The sequence below is a fragment of the Orbicella faveolata genome, unplaced genomic scaffold (assembly GCF_042242905.1).
Source record: "Orbicella faveolata isolate gen_17 unplaced genomic scaffold, um_ofav_v1 contig_12, whole genome shotgun sequence".
Lineage (NCBI taxonomy): Eukaryota > Metazoa > Cnidaria > Anthozoa > Scleractinia > Merulinidae > Orbicella > Orbicella faveolata.
This window is the reverse complement of record NW_028301539.1, coordinates 10235200-10257584: the sequence shown is the minus strand read 5'-3', so window position 1 is coordinate 10257584 and position 22385 is coordinate 10235200. Positions and strand designations below refer to the sequence as shown.

The window sequence follows — 22385 nt, the reverse complement described above, 5'->3', positions numbered from 1 at the left end:
TAAACGCCGCACTTTTGTAAAACAACCCATTCTGGTCTCTGCCGTGGGACATAGGAAATTCCACGGCCGGGAATGAAACCGTGACTTGCAAACAAAATAAACAATGAAACCTTAAGATTTCTTTACCAAATTTAACCTGTAATCCCGGTCCTGCAACCAAACCTGATAGTTACAGAAAACGTAACTGCTTTAAGCTTTAAATATCTCCTTCAGCGGCCAGCTATCTTAAATTGATAATTGGAAGGCCGCGTAGTAAAACGTTTTCGACTTCTTGTTTCTTCTCGGTGTGAAATCGACATCTCGAAACAATGTATGGGATTGGAAGCGATGAAACATATTCGGATTAAATAAAGTTACTCTGGCGTTGAGATTGAACAGTTTTATTACAGGTGCAAGCAAACAATTTGCTTATTAGTACAAAGAACTCATACCCTAAGGATTTAAATGCCTGTACTCGCTTGCCCTCAGACCAACACGCTGAAGCCATTGTTTACTTTTCGTCATGTTTCAGGTAAAATCGGAGTTTTTCAGCCGGGCCTCAAAAACCACTCGAAGAATAACCCAAACTGATTTTAATACATGTTTTACAACAACATAAAAGTGTTCCAAAGGCGAAGTTTCAGGGAATTTGGAGTTATGGCACATGTCGAAAAATATCTCTGAATTTTATTCCTAAATTAGGAATTCCACCTAGTAACTGAAAGGGATTTTTTTAAAAATTGTGTGTTTATTCCCAAATGGCGCTCAAGTCAAGTTCTAACCTGTTTTGGATAGCTGAATACTTTGTCTTTCAAGAAAAAGTATTGATAAGTTTTAGTTCTCTTTTACACTCGAATGCAAATTAAGTTTAGATTACCAATTTGAAGTCTTTACGATTGGCCACTTTGGTGACCGTTGAGGCGAAAATCGTTTCCCTCGATTTTCTCGAATTTAAAGCGCTTCGAGCTCGAAAAAACCATATCACGCTTCATATCTACCTAAGGGCTATTTGTGGACGAAAAGAGAGAAAAATCGATTTTTCTACTTCTCCCGCCAAATTCAAATTTTACTTGGTTTTTGTTGACATTTGCTCTTAATCTCTAGTAATACGATCTTAATACCAAGCGAAGGTAGTTTACATAGTGCTACGATCTTCCTTACGTAAGAATGTATGAGCTTATTAGCGCTTTAATTATCCACACAGAAATTAAACAGTGTTTGTAAAACAATCTTGAATATTAGACCTAAAGAGCTAATAACTTCACCATGTTTCACCAAGTTTCACCACCTCTTTAATTGTTTGGAGTCAATTAAGATGAGCCCGTATTAATATAAAACTAGGAATTAGTCGCCTGAAGCATTTGATTTGAATTACACTTCACCACGGATAATTCAAGTAGAATATCAAGTGGAAAAAATTATTACTGTGATAACAGGAGAGGAGATGAGACTAAGGTTTCAAATTTCCATTCTATAGTTACTCTCCGTTCAGTTCAAAGAGTTAAATATCTTATAATTACAATATCATTAAGAACCCTTATGCCAAAAGCCAAAGAAAGGTTATTTTGCAATTTCCCCCAATATGTAAATTAAAATGAGTTTGATTAATCCATCAAAACAGATGTCAAAGTTACGTATTTGTACTCGCTTTGTTTTGAACAGAGCCAAAAAGGTTCAAAAACTTAACCGCCAAGCTAATAACATCTATAGTCAGAAGAAATAAATGTTTTCAATAATTGACCTATTAGTTTGCGCACGCAACCCGTGAAAGCCAAAAACATACCAGAATTTAATACCACCTGTCGTGTTCGCACGGACGAGTTAAAATTTTCAAACCTCCAGCCCTTTTGGTTTTTCTTATCTGTTTGCCCAAAATGGAGAAGCGTTGTTCAGGGGACATTCTGTGTTGTGGTCCATTCTCTCTCATTTTGTGATTAGCCATTCGCCGGTCGATGGTCGGCTCATTAACCTGGATTGATCTACTCATGCTAGGTAACAGTAATTGCTAGGTAGTAAGTTGCAGCTGTGGACTGAATTTAGATCATTTTTTTTATTAATATTGCAACTTGAACGATACCTTGAGTTTGGTGAATGTCCTACTTAAATTAAAAATTTTCAATTTGGATTAATCTCTCCTGCATTTACAAATTGAAAGACCAGGAAAATGCTGTGGACTGTTATATGTTCCTTCTTCTTCGCCGGCTTCTTTATGGACTGCGTATCTGCTGGGGAGCAATGCAGACAGGAACGGAGCATAAATGGGATGGCTCTACAAGGATTCGTCTTTAAAAAGTTCTCCGTAAGAGCCATTCACGAGTGTGATATCAGCTGTGAAAGAGAACTCACCTGTCAAAGCTATAACTACGTCGTAGGGGAAAATTCGTGTGAAGTGAACAACCGCACCAAGGAGGCAAGACCGGAACATTTCCGCTCAGACCCGGCACGTGTTTACAAACGACGCTTGAGCAACCGGGGTATGTACAAAACTATAACGAAGCTTTAAACTATAAGGAAGCTTTAAAGAGTAGACGCTTTTCAGAGGCGGATGCCAACAATAAGTCTTATGCTGTTTTCTTTAGTGCCTATTATCGACTTTTAGTGAAGCGTCTCGAAAGGAGTACCTTTTTCGGGCTTCAGGTATATAATAGAGAAGGGATTTCACAAGTTGAGGTATATGAGAGGGTAGGGGAAGCTGTCATATATTTCGAACAGACGCAAAAAGTAAATGATAAGACTGGACTTCCTCTTTTGGAGATTCGTTCATACGACCAGCCAGTTGCACTGTTCTTAAGTAAGTACGTGTACCTTTTTTCAATAAAAGGAATACGAAAGGGGCGCCTTTTGTGTCAAAATGGAACACAAAATGGTAAAGGACTGGCCCTCAAGGCGGAGGTAAAAATTAAAAAGCTTTGTTGAGTGCCCCCTCCCCCGTGGGAAGAAGGGGGGGTTAAAAGTGCATCAAAAGAAAGGGTATAAATTTCCGTTTGTGGTTGCAATCCTCGGTTCAATGACATCTCGTTTTCTAATAATGAAAAAGATATCTCAGGTTTAGTAGGCCTTGTTTTCCCGAGGGTTTGACGTTCATCAACTATCCTTAAAAAAGGGGTTCTTTTTTTAGAACATTAAGTTTTTGCTCGCAGCTATCAGCGTACAGGCTTTCGTTCGACAGAGAGTATTATCACAATAGTAGAGATCGTAGTATCCTTATCACGTTTTGTAATATGTTATTTTTTCATTGATTAAAGCTCCTCTGGGATCCATTCCGGAGCTCCCAGCGCATTCGTGTCAGGAAATAAAGGCAAGCGAAGGCAAAGACACCATTAGCAGCAAGTATTGGCTTGATCCAACCGGGAATGGAACGGCAGTTTTGGTTCATTGCGACATGAACTTAGGTTACTGTCAACAGTCTGTATGTCAGTTGTGTGTTAGCTTAGAAATTAAGGATTCGTGATTTGCTCTTCCACAGTTAGCTTGGGGGAAGCAGGGTGGGAGGGGGGAAGCGGAGGACGGGAAGCTCTCAAGCTACATTCGTCAAACTTTGTGTCTTTTCCTAACATTTATCAGGGAACATTTGCCATGTGACTCTACGTGTTATGGCAACCATATTTTCAAAGGGCATTGTGCTTGTACGGATTTGGAAGATAGAAAGATTTTGTACGAAAACCTTTGCAGAATTGTTCTATTTTTAATTCCATGGCGCAGTTTTGATATTTCTGAAAACTTTTTAAATCCAAGATGGTGGATCCAAGATGACAAGGCTTTACGTCATTTACGTGTAATATAACTTCATGATTGACTCGTGGGTATTACTTAAGTAAACAAACCTCGGATGCTTTATATGGAATGTAATTCTTATTCCTGAGGAGTCGGTACATTTGGTGACATATTGGGTAGGGCCACAAACAGCCCTCCCACACCCCCCTCTCCTCGCCCCATCCCGCCGAGGTTCAAGCATGTAAAAAGGATGTATAAGGTCAAGTTTTCATTTGCTTCGTCAGGGAACCAGAGTCAACATACTACGCTTCCTAGTGGACCGCGCCACCCACAAATTTTCTTGCCACCTTCAGAGTAACGTTTTTGATGCTGCCAGTTTGTTTCAAACCAATCACGTGGTACATTGAAATGCCCCACGTGAGGACATTTTTCTGTGTGCCATCATGACTTTTTCGTATTACGTGATGTTCATTCACAACGTCTTTATCTTCAAGAGGAAAGCTTATCGCGCTTTTTGTCTGCCATGGAACTGTCAGCATGGTCGCTGTTTATCAGCTGAAGATAAAATATGATCAGGGCAAACTCGGAGCGCGTTTTTTAGACGCATTCGACACGATAAGTTTTCCTCTTGAAGATAAACACGTTGTGAATGAACATCACGTAATATGAAAAATTCATGACGTCACATAGAAAAAATGTCCTCACGTGGTGCATTTCAATGTACCACGTAATCGGTTTGAAAGAAACTCGCGGCATCAATAACGTTACTCGTGGGTGTCGCGGTCTACTGCGAAGAGTAGTACGCAAGGGTAGACGAGGTTGGGCATGGGAGGATCCACCATTCGGGTCTTATACGCTTTCTGAAATAAAAAGGCACTTCACATGCATTTGCCTCTAGAGCCTTGGATCATGTGTCGTAAACATGCCGGACGGCTGTATGAGAACGTCCCAAGACCTAAACAACGTTTACCAGTCTCACTCTTCTTTCTATAATTATCTGCACAGCTTGCAACTTCGACTTCGAGCATGGGATTGATGGCTGGAAAAGGACTGGCACAGTGTTTAATAACCAACCAACTTTTGGTAACAACCCTACTGCCCGCAATAGAGGACAGCCATCCAAACACCAGGGGGACTGGTGGATAGGGGGAGCGGAGAACAGGCCTTATAAAGAGGCACAGGCGGGAGCCATTCAAGGAGACGGACCCAGAGAAACTCTTACATCCCCGCGCTTTCGTATTATAGGCAGAAATATCTCGTTTCTCATCGGTGGAGGCTGTGACGTGACTGTCATTCGGGCAGAGCTACTGGTCGACAACGCGGTGAGAAGTAAATCGATCTCTCCAGCCTCTCTCGAACGTTTCCAAGATTTCATGAGAGGTTATTGGTCTCAATGAGTAGAATAGAGATTATAGGGTGTAGTAGCTGCGCAAGTAATTGGATGCATGTACTCAAGGATTGTGAACGGTCATCAAAATTAAATTAGATTAATTTAATTAAATCAAGTGCAGGCTTGAACGCAATTCAAACTCAAGGCCTCTGCGATACCGGTGCATTGCTCTACCAACTTAGATGAGGTTGCACACAAAGAAATGACCTAGAAAAAGAAATATTTCCACAGTTGCCTCTCCACCCTCCTGGTTTAGTGCAGTTGATAAAAAGACCGAATTGAGTTTCTCGTTGTGAACGCTAATTTTTGTTTCTATCTAACAAAATATTTCTGTTTTGTTTTTAAGGTTGTCAGGACCAAGGTTGGTAACTGCTCAGAGACAATGTATCGTAAGAGCTGGGATGTGCAAGACTTGATTGGTACACACGCTCAAGTCAGGCTCATTGATGCCAGCTCTGATGTGTGGGGTCACATTAACTTTGATGACCTCAAAGGCGACATTATTTGTGGCAAGGATTAAAGATTTAATGTCATGTTGTACTAATGGAGCAATTTTTACAAGATTTGATAGAAATAAGAGTCGTTTCTCTGAGTCATTATGTCCTAACTTGCGAGCTTTAAGTCATATTTCAGTCAAAGTGAACACGTAGGTAAACCACTTTACTCTATTTTAAAAAAAATGATAATCACAATCGAAATAAAGGTAATACTAAAAACTATAACTGTAAATCAATTGTTAAATACCTTGCAGCAATAAAAGTGATAACACATAAAAAGCTGGGCTCATATCCATAGTTTTTTTTTCGAACCTCTTACCTTTTCTTTCTTTCCTTATTTGAATACAAGGTGTCGTTGCGCAATAACTTCGGAATTGTTTGATCACTTTTAAATCTATTTAGCCTTGGGAGGCTTTTATACTTAAACAGCATTCAAACAAAATTGTCCACCAGAGTTAGGGATCAGTTTCCAATGCAACGTTCTGCTATTTTACTCGGACACGCTATTTTTTTTTTTTTTTTTTTTTTTTTTTTGGTCAAAATTTATCTTTCTTGAAGTTAAAAGCAAACCACGAGTGACTTCCATTAACGCAACATTTGCCGCACAGATCTCGGAGATGTAACCTCGATCCCAGGTTCTCTCATCTTCCCACCCTATCACTCCGAAAGGTTGTCACAGTTGGAGTTGACCAAAGGGACGCAGGCTCAATTTTGACCACCCGTAAAAACGGTAGATTTGCATGAAGCCTTACAGCGAAAATTGATCTCGAAATAAAATGATAATAAATATGTATTCACATCATTTGTTGTCTATGTGATGTTTCTCGGCGATTTTAGAACATTTAACTGTGTTTTATCCGACTTTACTCTTACCTAAATCATTGCACTTACGTTCCAACCAAAATTTCTGGATTTTTTTTATTCATATGGTAAGCCAAAACAATGACTCTCTAAAAAGCAACCTGATTGTAGCCTGGACTTTGTTGACTAAAACAATTCGTAATCCCACGGCATCAAGAACTGGCAAGCACTGGGAACAAAATCTTTTCACAAATCTATCATAATTGTTATTTTTACCGTCACAAACTGGTCTGTTAATTCTCTGAAGATATTTTTGTGGGATTTTTTAAAAATGCATAGCACAATTTTTATTCAGTATTCATAATTACTACATGCCGTTGTAGTTATGTCTAGGTTACATCATGGAATGACGGTGCACCAAAACTGAAAATTGAAAACAGCGATATCTATTAATGAACTGGAACAAGGTATTTAACAACATGCAAGATTCCATTGACGTTTTGGCAAACACCTGCTATGTATTTTCATGTGAAACTAAAATTGATGATATCAGAGTGGCCGTAAAACAATTTTTAATCAAAATTTGTCGCGTTGACGAGAATGCTGGATTCTTCTTCAGATAGTTTGAAGCGCAACTTTTTACCAGTCATCGCTATCTCATTTGGAATCATCCTTCCATTTTGTCAGGCCGGGTGTTGTGGTAAGAGTATGACTTTGTCAATTAATTTTTTGCTTCTCTATTTTGGTTTGAAGTTGTATTTCACTCTAACACTTTCTTTATCACTAATCCGTTTGAACAACGCGTGCTGAAATAAAGTTCCATACTGCCTCATCCGGGCTGAGTTTTCAGAAGCTGCGAAAATCATTGCATCGTTTAGTTGCACTGCAGGCAGGATTAAAAATGCTAATTATTCCAAGATCGGTGAGAAAGTTTCCAAATATGAGCTATAAAGACACACACTGTCTGCTCCGAATTACTTGTACGCTAGATAGAGATAGAAGGCATGTCGGAACATTTATTTAAACTTGAAGAACAAGATGGTGCTAAACAAAATTTTTCAAAAAACAAAAAAAGAAAAGAAAAGAAACTGAAGCACAGTAAAAGCGTTGTTTTTCGCCAGTCTTTAATTAGTCACAGCTGCTTTCTTGTATCTCGCTTATACTTTGCTGTTTGTTTTTTTGTTTTCGCTAATTACGCTTAAAGCTTCATCTTCACAAACGCCGTCCATTACCGAAATTAGCCTCAAAGCTTAAGCGGCGACAAAAGTTAACAACTTTTTGTTCTTCCAACATGTATGAGTGAGTAATTATCGGTTTTCTTAAGGATTTAGCCAGAAATAGAGGGGGGAGGTGGTGATGTCTTTGTGGCCCACTCTGTATATCCAAAAGTACTGACTGACTAGTAAAGCTTCGTCAACCGTTTTTTCACTTCGGTGAATCACGCATGCCAGAACATTAAATTTCGTTGAAACACCCTTTGAAAACAATGGTTCCGTAGGAAAGTCAAGTAACCAAACGTAATAAAATATCCCTGGTAAATTTTAGGACAAGTCAGAAAGCTCGACGAATATAGTTCGCATGTTTTAAATCAGCATCGCCCAAAGCCCCCCCCCCCCCCCCCTACCCACTCCCCCTCACGGGTTAAACAGGAGAAACGATCCAAAATTTTATTTGTCTTTTCACAGTTGTTGATAAATGTCGCAGAATCTTGTTCAACGAGCCAATACAACACAAAACTTTTACCGGCCACCTGATTAGGACCGTAGAGTCTCCCAATCCGGGGAGCTGCCAAGTAAAGTGTTATAATGAGCCTAACTGTGTGTCCATAAATGTTGGACCTGTGGATGGAGGCAGACACAAATGCGAGTTGAATAACGATACGGCTGAAAACCAAGCTTCCTCTTTCTTACAGAACAAGATGGACTACACCTTTTACGGTATTGAGGTAAGGTGTTTGATTATGAGGGTGAATAAGAAAGTAACACCCCCTCCTCCTCCTCCTCCTCCTCCTCCTCTTCCTCGTCCTTCTCGTCCTCCTCCTCGTCCTCCCCCTCCGCCTCCTCCTCCTTCTCCTTCTCCTCCCCCTCCTCCTTCTCCTCCTTGGATCCTCCTCCTCCTCCTCCTCCTCCTTCGATCCCCCTTTTCCTCCTCCTCCTCTTCCTCCTCCTACTTCTCCTCCCCCTCCTCCTCCTTCGATCCCCCTTTTCCTCCTCCTCCTCTTCTTCCTCTTCCTCCTCCTCCTTCTCCTCCTCCTTCTCCTCCTGCTTCTCCTCCCCCTCCTCCTCCTTCTTCGATCCTCCTCTTCCTCTTCCTCCTTCTCCTCCTCCTCCTCCTTCGATCCCCCTTTTCCTCCTCCTCCTCTTCTTCCTCCCCTCCTCCTCCTTCTTCGATCCTCTTCTTCCTCCCGCTCCTTCTCCTCCTTCCCCTCCTCCTCCTCCTCTTCCTCCTCCTTCTCTCCTTCTTCTTCCTCTCCTGCCATCACCTCCTCTTTCTCCAGATAATCACCAGCACTACTTAGTCTTAAATCATATTATTCACATTTATCTATTTGTATCTGCTTCATTCTCGTTTAAACAGAATCCCTGTAGCAGCAACCCATGTTTTAGCGCTGGCACTTGTAAAGTAGGATACACCGCGAAAGGATTTCGTTGTAAATGTCCCCCAGGATTCACTGGGGAGCTCTGCAGCAAAGGTAAATGTAAGAAGTTCTTAAGTCAAAAATTGAAGGGTTGAAGGTTGTAAATCCTCCCCCTCCCTATGGGAGCAGGAGAAGGCTAATCTCTACTGCACCGCCCCCCCCCCCCCCCCCCACACACACACACACACACGTGCTTCTCCACACTCTTGAATTGAGAAACAAAACATGAAAGCCACGCACTTCATGGTGAATATGTGTATGAGCTCCACAGGCATGCTCTGAATAAAAAGGGGCACATTACATCAGGCAAATCTTCAGGCAGTATGCCTGCATGGTGCAAGATAGAAACTGCCTACATTTATTCTTCAATTTTAGCTCTCCTCACGGAAATTTTCTTTGCTAATTACTGCCGGGTGAGAGATGGGTGGCTTATGGAGGGAGGGTTGAACTGTCCGCTTCCGGAACCTTTTGTCCTAAGGTTTCATGAACCCCCTATTGTGGATTAGGAATTTCTTTATGCGTTTAAACTTTGCCTGACAAAAGTTAAAGTTAAATCGTCAGAGTAAATCTTAATATGATGAAAAAAAAAGGGTCTTGAATTATCGCTTCAGAGAAAACACAACAGCCAATTTCCGAATTGCCGTAAGCCTCTCTATCAAAGCAAGGCCTGGTGCACAACCATTCATATGAAAATGAGTTTAAATTTTATGTGAATGCAACCTCATTTTCATATAATAGAATGGGCACCAAAACTGGCTCTGAGAAAGAGGCTAAAGGTAATTCGAACCTTGATTTACAGCCGTTAACGAGACAATTCTGTTTTATTTACAAATGTTAGCACCTGTAGGTTGGAGCAACGGCCGTGAGATCGTATGTCAATTATTGGTAATCTAGTGATTTCAACCTTTGTGAAATTTGAGAATAATTTGAAATAAAATTTCTCTCCTTCTTACACAGCCTGCAGCTTTGATTTTGAAGACGGTATCGGGGGCTGGGAAAAAACTGGTACAGCTTTTGATAAACAGCCCACCTTTGGTGATAATCCTGCAGCGCGTGGCAGAGAGTCTGCCAAACAACAGGGGTACTGGTGGATAGGAGGTGCTGAGATCCGTCCCTCCCCAGATTACCCAGCGGGCCAAAATCAAGGGGACGCTGCTTTAGGAACCCTCACACCCCCGTGCTTCGCTATCGTGGGCAAGAAAATCTCGTTCCTCATTGGTGGTGGAGGCTGCACTGAGGATTCTGTTCGTGCAGAGCTAATTGTGAATAATCAGGTACAGAATCCATCCTTCATGATCAGGCTGATTTAATGTCATGCTATTTGTGGTAGCCCTCACACACTCTTGACTCAAGTTTAAGGTGTCCTTGAATGCTTAACAAAGCTGTCTTTATTTTGGTAATACTTTAAGGGCATATTTGATCTTTGAATTTTGATTCTTTGGGGGCGATTTGATTTTTGAATTCTTGAATTTTCAGTTGACTTCAGAGGAAAATCCTTTTCTATTGATCCAGTGGGAACTGTATAAGTTATAGTAATGGAATTCAAGAAGTTATTTATCATTTGCGGAGGGTTATCACAGCAAACTTTGTTTTTCCAGGGAGATCATAGACAAGTTTGATGTCTTCGAGGGGAGTAATATGAAACGGCTCGTTCTGCGCGAAGTGTCGAAGGCGCGCGAGAAAACCACAAATTATCACAGGCAGTGGGGAACGGGGTGGAGCTAATGGGAAGCTAGAGTGGAACGTCAGTCAAATATTTATTCAAGGGAATATTTAAAGAAAAGATGATAGTCTTGTAGCTTTCTCTTTCCCCTTGCAAACTTGCAAACTTAAGAGGTGCCAGCTCTCTTGGACAAGTTTTTCCTGTCGTATGTCTTTCCGGCTCACTGCCTAACAAAGTACAGGGCAAACCACGACCTATTCATTCATAAAATTTACAAAGATTACTCCTCTCAGGGCCACCTCCCTTAATGCGGCTCGTCAAACAAACAAACAATCAAACAAACAAAAACCCTCCAAACCGCCTGTGTAAACAAACAGAGGAAGAGCGAGAAATTACCATATTGTTTACAGGTTGTCAGGACCGAGGTTGGTAACTGCCAGGAGACGATGTATCGTAAGAGTTGGGATGTGCAGGACTTGATTGGTCAACATGCTTGTGTCAGGCTCATTGACGAAAACCCTGGCGACATCTCGTGGGGTCACATCAACTTTGATGACCTCAAAGGCGATATTATTTGTCCACAAGACTGAGGCAAATTTCAATTTCAAGGTTGTACTAGAACATTCCATGTAGTTAATGAAAACCGTTTTATTTTACATGGCTTTAAAATAATCACGGGCAATTTTGTGGAGGGTTATGACGGGGATAATAGACCCCCCTCTCCTCCACCCCCCGGTTAAAAGAAAAATGCACAATATTCATATATTTAGGCAATTAGTTTGTAGTATTATTGTATAATTCTGAGAGTGTTGGACACAAAAGAAGACCAAAAATATAGTGATAGGCCCAGTCTGCATTGGGCTACAAGACGTCCCATACCATTAGACTCTAGCTTTTAAACGACTAGGAGTAATTTTCCTCCCAACTGTATATAGCATGTTAGTCCATCGTAAGATTTCCTTGAGCATTAAGTTCACCGACACCAAATTATAAACCTGGGTGGAGATGGTTCTGTGAGAGTGAAGTGTCACTCTGCCCAAAATACTACATAATGAGCCCACCCCAACCTCCAATCCGAGCTAATTCGGAGTTCAGCGCTCTTACCCAGGCCACCACGCTACCCACAAAAATAGACACTAATTTCTCTTCCCAAATCATGACTGGAACTCTCGCGCGGTCGAAAGAAATATTGTTTTAAAACCGCAGGATCCCTGATAAAATAATGCGCTATCGTATTCCAGTTTAAAAACCGATGGCATTTCCTGCTTCGTTCATAATTATGCGTTCATAATTATAGAAACTAGAATTAAGGCACATCTCCCCCGAACGCAAACAACAGACACAAGATTTATGTTAATGAACAACAAGTCTTCCTTTTGATTGAATATACATTCCCTCTTTATTTACAAGTTTCCTACCCAACTTTACACGAACGTCAACTTATGCGCGGGGTTGTATGATTTTTGACCTGAGTTGAATAAAATCTGTTTTAAACTACCTAAAATAAAAGCAACAGTTTACGTGGGTTCGTAGTGGTGTAGAAATACCAGTCTTGAGAGCTGAACAGGTTCACGACAAAGCGGGCATTCAGGCTAGAATAGAAAATACAGATCACTTCAATTAGAAGAAGTCACAAAGTCGAGTGAATGAAAATAATCAAGTTACTAAAACCCAGGTAAAGTTGGGTCACCTCGTTTAACCAGTACTTTTGAGTACTTGGGTTAATCACAACTTTTCAAGGGCAATTTGGAATAGATAGGCGCGTCGAGTAAATTTTGCAGTGTTTGAAAAATCTTCAGTTCCTTGCCCCCAGGAGGGGGATTGCGCCAGAGTTTGGAAAAAAAAAGGTGCACAATTCCTCCAAATATTAAGTGATTTACTGATAATAATGCCCTTGTAAGTACACTTTCTTTAGCCACGAGCTACACATTACGTTGAGTACTTAGCGCTCTGATCGTACTTATTAATATCTTTGAAAAGTTTCCGAAAGTATTCACAAACTAAAAGACCTTCTGATGGGTTTAAAAAATATCTGGAACTCTTAGGAAGATTTTCGGTAATCTTAAGAATTTTTAGGACCATCTTCGGAATTTCCGGATGACGTTCGGAAATTCTTGGAAATTCTGAGAACTTTCGTTGTTCTTCGACAATCTTTGGAGGTCTTCGGAAGTCTTCTTTATATCTTCGGGTCTCCAGGAGGGCTCAGGAGAGCTTTAGGAATTTACGATCTTCCGAGTTTCGTCATACTAACGTCGGAAGCCTTTGCTGTAATTTACCCTAGCTATGCTATTTTGCACTTTTCTGCACTCGTATTACACGAAAGCTGCACCACTTTTTTTAGCCGATCATAATTAAGCAATTTTTTTATACGTGTATTATCAAATGATTTGCTGATCGAGCTAACATATCCACTCAAGTCGACGGAAGTCACCGCAAAACCGACCAAAAGGTCTTTGGTTGTTCTCTATTTTGTATTTAAAGGTTCCGTTCTTTGTTTTTTCTCACTCGGTAACCATAATCGTCTTTTTCATTCGAGTTGAGTGCCTAGTCAATTATGACTTCACAGCATGCATAGCCCTGTGGCGGTCTCACCTTGCTGCTACACCATTCAGTAATACAGCTCCAACAAAACAAATGGCCACACGGAGTTGCACTCTTGTCCCGCAGTCTCTCCAAGCAGAGTGCACACTTCAAGCCAGGCGTAATAGTGGCGCTTGCTTGTGTTGTCTTGTCTGTTGTTACAAGGCTTTCTAGCGACTTGCCAGATTTTAAATGCTGTTAAAAACGAAGAGACAATCGTGGTAACCTTGTTAGTAAACTTGTTAGCTCTGTAAGGACTGGAGAGTCAACAGGGTCACCTTGACGATTCTTTCCCAGAGGAGAGAACACAGAAAGGGATAGATGTTAGGCTGCGAGCTATGTAACTAAATAGTACATATTTGAAAGGAAAAATTGCAGAGTTGTAAAAAAACACCTAGAAATAAATGCTAAATCATTTAGATTTGAATTCTCTTTTGCGTCATGCAACGTCTACTCAGAGGAAGAAAATGCAAACGAAAATGTGAACGAAATGGTCGCACGAAAAGCCAGCCTGTTGAAATTCCTACGGTTACGAGAGCGTTTTCGAAAAGCTCCGTTTTCGTGACGGATTAGTGTGAACGGTTGGCGGCCTAACCGTAGAAATAAAGCTGCGTTTTCAAATTTCTCCGGCGTAGAGTGGACGCTGTCTTACATGTTTCTTATCGCGTAACGCCTCCACAAGCATCAACGTTGTGGAATACGTGACGAGAGGCAACGGTATTGGCTACTGCGCTGATATCTCACCTGATAGGCGGTCAATAAGAGAGTGATACTCAGTTGAATAACGGACAGATAACCAAGCAGGCGATAAGTAGGTCTGGAACCATCATTTCTGAGACTGCTTCGAACCAAGAGCTGGAAGCCAAAGATGAGTTTAATACGATGAGCATCATAATGCAGTCAAACCTGCGATCAGGCGTTCGTTGTTTACCAAAAAAAGAACGCCTGATTGCTGGTCATAAGCACGCAGGAGCCACGTAATAACAAACCAAACAAACATGTCAAGCAAGCAAGCAAACAAACAAACAAACAAACAGACAAACAAAAAACAGAAAAACAAACTCAAAATAATCGATGACGTTTATACATGTAAGAGTAATGTACCCGGCTCTTATTTAGAATTGCAGACAAATAGAATAACCTGTTTTATGGGAACTTGTTTTCCAGCAATTACCACTGGAGTGTCGCAAGTAATGCACATTTTTTCTTAGGTTTAAATTTCTACGCTAAGCGATTGGCTCAAAAAACCTGTAATCAGTCCAATCAGAAAGCCAAATCTAATAGTGGCTCCGTCGCACACGGTAGGACTAAAAGTGTCATGCACTGCGCATTATTACTTACATATTGGACTCCAGTTAGCCTTTTCGCGATGTGATAGAAAACGCCGTTCAAATAAAACAGTGCTAAGTGTGCTCTATGGACATCTGTAAATTAAAATACAAATGTGTGTTAACAATTTTCTCATTACTGAAGCTTATGTTATTTATCAACTTGAAGTAAATGAAGGTAAATTAACCAAATTAACCAAGGGGCTGACGCTCAAAACACCAGCTTCACCAGTCCGTTGTGGCAGGTATCTTTATCGACTTCAAATTGACAAATAGCAGGTGTTTCAACTGCCCGATAATGTAGCCCAACAGTTTCTTTTAGAGTCAAACCACTTAAATCTTAAATCCGGGTAGCAGCCGTTTCCGGCTTTTCTTTTCCAGGCGAAGGAGCTCCCCTGGGGTGAGCAAAATCCCCCCTGCTCCTTATTTTTCGCATTCGCTGGCAGTTTCGTTCCCTTCGCGTGCTTTTTTGGAAACGTCTGCTACGCAGGCTAGCCTTTGATCGACCGGACCCTGTCTCTATAGCACTTAATGGCGGCAGATATACGCTGTACTTACAAAGAACCACAGTTCTAAGAATGGGAATAAAAGTGCATAGCAGTTCTCTTGTCCTTGTATTAAATCCTGCAACAGATTAAAAGACATTTGGTGATGAACGTATTATAAGGGTTCGGAGCCACTAAATTCGTAAAAATTTAAAAAAGAGTTGAACTTGCGAGAATTTAAGGCAGTTTTATCCCACCATAGCATAAGTGCTTGGAGGTAATAGAAACCATTAGGAGCAACCTTAAGTTCTTGACCCCTGGGGGGTGGGGGGGGGGGGAACTCCCAGAAAAATCGGGTGGGGGTGTGCGGCCCGCTTCCCAAAACCCTTGCCCTATTTATGACCAAAATCTGCGATATTCCCTACCCTATTTATGAGCTGACCAAAAATTCGAAACCCTATTTATGACCTAACCCTTAAATCAAAACTCTGCTTCACAGCTGCATTATAATAAGTTCCCTAGTTCAGACCAATGTTAAATTACCGTAACCATAATTTGTAAAGGGCTTTTGTTGATTTTCTTTTCCATAATGAAAAAACTGGCTTCTTTTTAAAGACATACCCATATCAAGGCTAGAGTGCAAAAACCATACCCTATTTATGACCAAAATGGCCAAAATCAGCTAAAATCAATACCCTATTTATGACCAAAACAGCTGAAAAACCATACCCTTTGGGGCTGCACATACCTATATAGCCCATATAAGGGAGTACCCCCCTTCCCCGGGTCAGGTTCTTGACCAATAAGTTTAAGTGGATCCCCTTGGGACACCCAGTTGTGTCCGCTTAATACAGGGTGTCGTCTTAAAACTGGTTCTGATACATTGTGCAACAATAGTTAATTATTAACCCTTTTGAAATCATCACATTTACTGAATGATAACCACAATTCGTCGCATAACAACACATAATTTAACCTGCGATCTTTTCCTCTACACTCTCTTCTTTTATCATCGCCAGTGAAACAAGGTTAAAAATAATGCCTGATCACAGGATATCCAAACAGTATTTTCTGACTGTAACGAGTGTATAAAAATTTGGTGCACAGAAATTCGTGACTAAAACTGTGGTCATCAAGTATATGAGACTAAGGACTGCTCATAGCCCAATGTCCTGTCAGTCAATGCATCAATTCAGAATATTCTGCTTGGCTTTAAAATGACAACACTGAACAATTTTAAGGAGTCCGAGATGCTCTTGGAAATAAAAAGCACTTGAAGTGTTCCTTTATTGCATGTTTTATGCAAATAAATGGCTCAATATAGGTGTCCGCTGAATGCAGATTTGTTCTACAGTAAATGTGGTAAGAAAATTTAGGGACTCAAGTTGGTGTCCCCTTAATAGAGGGTGTTAGCTTAATTGGAGGTAAGCTTAATACAGGTTTCACTGCATTGGGAAAAAATACACTTAAAGCTAGCAGTGAGTGGATCTTCTTTTTTAAGAACTTGATGAAATTTAAAAATTTGAAATCAAAATATTCATTTCAAAAATCTAAGAACACTAATGATTAACTAAGGATCCAGAACAGAGGATCAACCAAAGACTCCCCCAGAAAGACTTCTATGTCATATCATTTCCTAGACTCCGACATTAAATTTCATTGTAGCACTGAGCACGACCTAATAACCTTGGTCAGCATTGAAAGCCACACAATAGTGACAACAACTTTTTATCTAATATGTCGAACTATTCTTGCATTTTAATTGGTACTTACATGTACATGTATATATAATACTTGTGATCTGTTGGAGATCACATGCATAGATGACATGATGTCACAATTTTTTTTCTGTTTCTTTTTTAATATAAAACAGATAGATCCATGAGTCTGTTCAGTAATAGATCACAGAAGATATCAATGCATGGTAAGAACATCAGTCACACAGACGACTATCTCTTTGTGTGCCACTTTTTTATACTAACCAAATTTTGAAGTCATCTGTTATGTGTTACTGGAAAGACACCAGCTACATAAAATCTATTTGTTCAACTGATAAAATAGCAAATAACATTAATATCATATCTTCAAAAACTCATCTCACCACTGGGCTGATTTTCCTCATTATGGAGCCAAAGTTCAAGCTTTCTCAGAGCTTTGTCAATCACATAAGGACCAAACACATAGAGCAAAACCAGACTCCCTCTGCGCTGTTGAATAAAATGACTCCAGTTTGCTTTATAATAATTTATCACTACCTTATCAGGGGTTTCGGCTGTAAGGATAATTCTGCCTGCATGGTTTGACCATCTAGAGAAAAGTTCTTTGACTTATAACGATATTCAGCTCTAAACGTTTTGCCCGCTTGTAGAAACCACACTGTCGCCAGGTCCTGCTGAAAATGTTAATGAAACCCCTGCCTTAAATATGTGGTAACATACTGAAACATAACATAGAATATAGCTGCTTACATGTACCAATTAGCACAGACACCAACACAACTACAAGGGCTTGAATCTTTTTTTCTGCTCTCGCCGGGAGCCTGTTTGCAGGCTATCCTGCAACCAAAACCTATGACTTCGAAAACAACCGAAGTCCAAGGCATTTCTTGGCCGTCTGGGGACTGGTTCCACATGTAGTTTTCATTCTCAAAGAATTGTCCATTGGTGTAATGCAAAAAAATCCCTTTCTCTTCCTGGACTAATCAGAATTGCTGGTATATTTCAACAACATGAAATCCAAGTTGCTGTTTATTTTGACTGCAAACTGTAGCTTCTTGTGTGGAAATTTATATGAAACAAATATCCCTAACGGATAAGTCTGTGGTGAAAGCTCCCACTGTTTCGTTTAGTGAAAGACAAAATCTTGCCTTCTGCAAAATCAAACTGCGAGAGACAGAGCAAGAAAATACGCCTTCCTTGAGGACAACAAGCAGATGTTTTGTTCATCATGCAACACTGTGATTGACCATCTTTGGAAGTCCATAGTCGACAAGCACCTCATGTCTTTTTTGTCCCAATTTATGCATAGATGTTTAATTGTTGTTCCTTTGAGTTCAAATTGTCTATGGAGCAGCCCAAATGTGGTTTTCTTCTTCAGAAACCAAGTAAAACAAGTTTTAAAAAGCTCAGAAAAAGTTGCAAGTTGCATAATTTATCGCATAATAGCCAGTTCTCATCGCATAATCTGCCCCAAAAATTTCGCATAGTTTCTGTTTTTTTTTTGTCACACCCTATCAAAAGGCTTGCCTTAGCTTTAGATATCAAACACTCAAGACAATGTTAAACCACATTTCCAAACACCTCAAAGTTTATCAAAAATAATCCGCTGTGCATCTTATTTTCAACTCCCGTCTCAGTGTTTGGAAACGTGGCCAAACCTGGTGTTTTATGTTTGACATATCACATCAAAAGATTGACACCTGATTTCTTCTCATATCAAATTCTTAACCCTTTAAGTTCCGGAGAAAAAAACCTATTTTTCTAAAATGATAACAGAAGATTGAAAGACCACAAGTAATATATTGGCTGAAAGGTATTGTTTGGGATATGTCCTAAATCACCACAACAGGTATACAAAATGTCACAAATTGAATTGAGGATTCTGCAATGTAAAAAAATGAACACATTCAAAAATACCTTATTTCTTGTACATATTGGGTACACCCCTAAACAATAGCTTAATTTGCAGCTCGGAGTGCACAGATTTTTATCAGATATTCACTTGACCGTAAAATTGTAAAGTGCAAAAGTTTCAAAAACTTGAGGGGTGGTTAATCAAGTCTGATTCAGGAGGCGGGTATGATTTTATGCTTCCAATGTGAAGATCTCTCGAACATCCTTTTGTTGTCCAAATTTGAAATGAATTGGACAAATATTAAGCTTATTATAGCATTTTGTGCCATATGGCATTATCAGGGTATAAAGGTTTGTGCCATTAATAGCACTGTCGGGGCTTAAAGAGTCTTTAATCAGTTTAGGAAAAAGGGGACAATAATTCACAATTTTGAATAACCACCTACACCACATCACAACAGTGTACATGTAGTATTTTAAAGTATTAATAAGAATATTTACATGCATTTCAAAATTACACATTTGCAGTGAAGAAACACATGTTGATTTATTCCTTAATCTTTTAATAACTTACCAGCAATGAGGGAACCCTTGTTTTACTTTTGTCAACTTGAACAATATTACAGTATTCTTCTCCAAGAGCTTGAAAACCTTCAAGGACAAAAATAAGAGGGCCCCATTGAAAATTGCCCCAGGTGGTGTTGGGTTATATTCTATGTATACAGTGTACATTACTTATCTAACAGCATTACATGCTGTTACATCTTTTGAACACTGTTTTCCTATGCACACTTACATGTAATTAGTAATGTACACTGTATGTAAAATTTGTAACTATGTAATTCTATGTGATTCTTTGGGCATGTTTCCACGCTCAAAGATGAAGAGAAAGAGGTTGTTGTTCATCTTCTTCGGTCGAAGGACTTTGTTACAATTTTGCTGACTGGCTTTAGAAAGAGTCTGATATATCAACTCTACGCAACGGCAAAAGAAATGCAAATGGTGTGAATGTTGTTGTTCTCATTGTTTCACCACTCAAAAGCATCATGAAAGAACAAATACATGTAAAAGAGATGGAAGAGCTTAGGATTTCCGCCAATTGGAGAAGCAGAGTACAAGCTTGTTTTCAGTACAGTAAAAGACTTTTGGATGCAAAATTCCAAAACATGTTGAAAAACAACTTACAAATATACCCCACTACACAACTGTGTCATGCTTAATGTAACACATTCACTTTTAGGCTCAACAAATAAATTTTCCATTGATATATGAGGCCTCTTACTAAAATTCCTCATCCACAAGTCAGTAGTAAAGATTTCTTGATTTTGGCTTTCTCTTTGCATTTTTTTTTTTTTTTTTTTGTGAAGTAATAGTTGCCAGAGACGACATCCTCAACACCTGAATGCATGTGCTGTTGTTTGCAGACTGAACTTATAATCAATTAAATGAGCGAGTGACCACTAAAATTTAATTGAACCAATTTACATGTACCCAATTAGCCAAGAGGCGGAGCTGTTAGCGACAAGGTGATAACAGAGGGTGGAACCTAATAAAACCACTTTTTTCCAAAGATGTCCACAGTCTCTCTATTCTTCGTTTGTCATCCCCAGCCCCATGTGCTTCACTCTCACTTTGCTCGCCTTTTCTTTCGGGTGCATTGAAAAATAGAGAGGTGGTGAACAGTGTAATTCAGAGTCATGTTCAAAGGTAGCTGCCAGTTTCGCCCCATGGCGAGTTCGCCCCCACCGAGTTCGCCCCCACATCGACTCAACTTGATCAAGTTCGCCCCCAACCAGATCAAGTCGCATATAGAAATTATTCCTCATTCTTTTATCCACTGCCTCATTAGATTACTGGTGGCGAGGAAACTTCGCTTGGTGGCAAGGTGACTTCCCTTGGTGGAGACTTCATTGGTGGCGAGACTCCCTTGTGGCGAGATGACCGGTAACCGTTGGACTTTGTTGCTATGCACTCGCGAACAAGCAAACATACATAGACTGAAATGGTTCTTCGAAAACGTTCAATAACTCATGGCAAATACATAAACACGAACACTAAAAGTTGGGGGCGAACTCAAAATAGAAATTTTACAGTGGGGGCAAACTCGGTGGGGGCGAAACTGGTATCATTCTGTTCAAACCTCCATCATTATCATAAGTAATGTTCCAGCAACAATTAAGTTCCAAAAAGGTCTACCAATTTTCCTTATCAAGCTAAAAAGAAGACAAAGAAATCATCATTATTGTACATGTCATGTGCACACCATGGGGCAAAATTAAGGCAACCATTCTGCAACATACCACTTATTGTAGTTATTCCAAAATAACAGACATCAGCTAGAAGCTCCAACTCTGCTTTCCATTTGATCCAAGAGAATGGACCTTAAAATTAAAATGTTATTGGTGAATTACTTAAATTATATATTATTTTAGTTGAAATTTCCATGAATTACAAATTTCGACCAGGACAAGAATGACAGACTCTATATTAAAAAGAGAATGAATTAAGTTGCACGTTTTTCTTTGTGCGGGAATCTGTTTTATCAAGGGATTAATTCTTAACAAAGAGTAATCAACGAGTTAAAAAATTATCTCCATTATCCAGCAAAGGAGATATAACGTCAACATACAAGGGCATTTCAGTAGATTTAAGTAAAGAAATTGACAGAGCACACCTCGGAAATTCCTGTAAATTTGTCCAATTCCCTCTCTCAAGAAACCGAGATAGCACACATCTTTTTGGTTCGAACGAACGAGTTCCGGTTGCCCTGCACGAACAAAAATTTGTAAACGCTTGTTGAAGAGTTATTCTGTGCATGCAATCATCGTGTGGAATCTTTTAGAGACATGCTGATGCTTCATATTGGACTAACAACCACAACCAACATCTCCGCCATTTTGGGTTCATGTCGCGGAAGACTGGCGCGAATATGAAAGGTACTCTTTCTCAGGTTCTCTCGAGAGAACAACTCATGTCGAGGTTGTTTCAAACTACTGCAGCTTTGCTTGAGTATAAAACATCTTTTCAAGGTTTTACTCTAGTCAGGGAAGATTATAGAGAGAATAGCGGCTCCACAAAAGTAATTTCCCTACTGCTACGTGTCAGCCTTCCCATAAGGTTATGAACAGTGGTAGCACGACTTTATTCTGGCCCATACAAAAGCTTGGCCAGATTTTTGTGGCCCATTGGTGACCAGATTAACAGGGCGTCACTGTAGTTAATTTTTTCCAAGGTTTAAACGTAATTTACAATTCAACTCAGGAGCAGAATCCAGAAGTCAGCACGGAAAGGCACCAGCGGCAGCCACTCTTACCCTACACAGCAGCCATGTGAACAAGCCAGACCGAAACACTGATCCATGTCCCTTACTTTTTGAAAAGCACAAATCACAGGTACAATATCAACTACTGAATTAGGGCCGGGGGAAGACACGTATGGTACTAATTACGGAAACCCAAACTACGCTAATTTAATTTCTTATGGTAATTTTCTTAACTCACCACAAGACAGACAAGTGAAGGATACTCAAAGAATCTACTTCTGGGCTATGGGAATGAAATTCTTTCCGTACCGATTTTGCCTGCCTGCTTGGGCAGCCAATCATACAGCAGGAGTGGTTAATGATCTTCCCAGTTTGCAGTAGTTGCCACAAGGACGAAAATAAACCCAGACAGTGCCTGTACATTATACCTATAGCCTATTATGCACACGGACAGCCTTTTTTTTGCAATACTTGTT

The 22385-nt window shown here is 40.0% G+C and overlaps 3 protein-coding genes across 3 annotated transcripts; 2 read left to right on the top strand and 1 right to left on the bottom strand.

The window, feature by feature from the left end:
- Positions 1-2078: 2078 nt before the first annotated feature.
- Positions 2079-5782, top strand: LOC149116554 (uncharacterized). The gene is made up of 4 exons (XM_089283702.1): positions 2079-2453; positions 3225-3371; positions 4699-5015; positions 5430-5782. The coding sequence occupies exons 1-4, from the start codon at positions 2144-2146 to the stop codon at positions 5601-5603; spliced, it is 948 nt and encodes a 315-aa protein (XP_089139828.1). The 5' UTR covers positions 2079-2143; the 3' UTR covers positions 5604-5782.
- Positions 5783-6725: 943 nt separating this feature from the next.
- On the top strand, positions 6726-11272 carry LOC149116553 (uncharacterized). The gene is made up of 5 exons (XM_089283708.1): positions 6726-7081; positions 8067-8326; positions 8959-9073; positions 9977-10293; positions 11093-11272. The coding sequence occupies exons 1-5, from the start codon at positions 6982-6984 to the stop codon at positions 11270-11272; spliced, it is 972 nt and encodes a 323-aa protein (XP_089139834.1). The 5' UTR covers positions 6726-6981.
- Positions 11273-12056: 784 nt separating this feature from the next.
- LOC149116552 (peroxisome biogenesis factor 10-like) lies at positions 12057-21448 on the bottom strand (the record flags this gene model as incomplete). Its single annotated transcript, XM_089279924.1, has 9 exons — positions 12057-12274; positions 13275-13457; positions 14007-14117; positions 14604-14686; positions 15149-15214; positions 17177-17282; positions 19222-19298; positions 20948-21028; positions 21322-21448. Coding segments are annotated over 9 exons (909 nt in total), but the record flags the coding sequence as incomplete, so codon positions are not given.
- Between the last annotated feature and the right edge of the window lie 937 nt (positions 21449-22385).

Excerpts from the sequence above, each read along its gene's own strand:
- LOC149116554 (XM_089283702.1), top strand. The coding sequence starts at position 2,144 with ATGCTGTGGACTGTTATATGTTCCTTCTTCTTCGCCGGCTTCTTTATG. Across the intron at positions 3,372-4,698 it reads TCATTGCGACATGAACTTAG|CTTGCAACTTCGACTTCGAG; the intron begins GTTACTGTCAAC and ends TTATCTGCACAG. Across the intron at positions 5,016-5,429 it reads AGCTACTGGTCGACAACGCG|GTTGTCAGGACCAAGGTTGG; the intron begins GTGAGAAGTAAA and ends TTTGTTTTTAAG.
- LOC149116553 (XM_089283708.1), top strand. The coding sequence starts at position 6,982 with ATGCTGGATTCTTCTTCAGATAGTTTGAAGCGCAACTTTTTACCAGTC. Across the intron at positions 7,082-8,066 it reads TTGTCAGGCCGGGTGTTGTG|TTGTTGATAAATGTCGCAGA; the intron begins GTAAGAGTATGA and ends GTCTTTTCACAG. Across the intron at positions 10,294-11,092 it reads AGCTAATTGTGAATAATCAG|GTTGTCAGGACCGAGGTTGG; the intron begins GTACAGAATCCA and ends TATTGTTTACAG.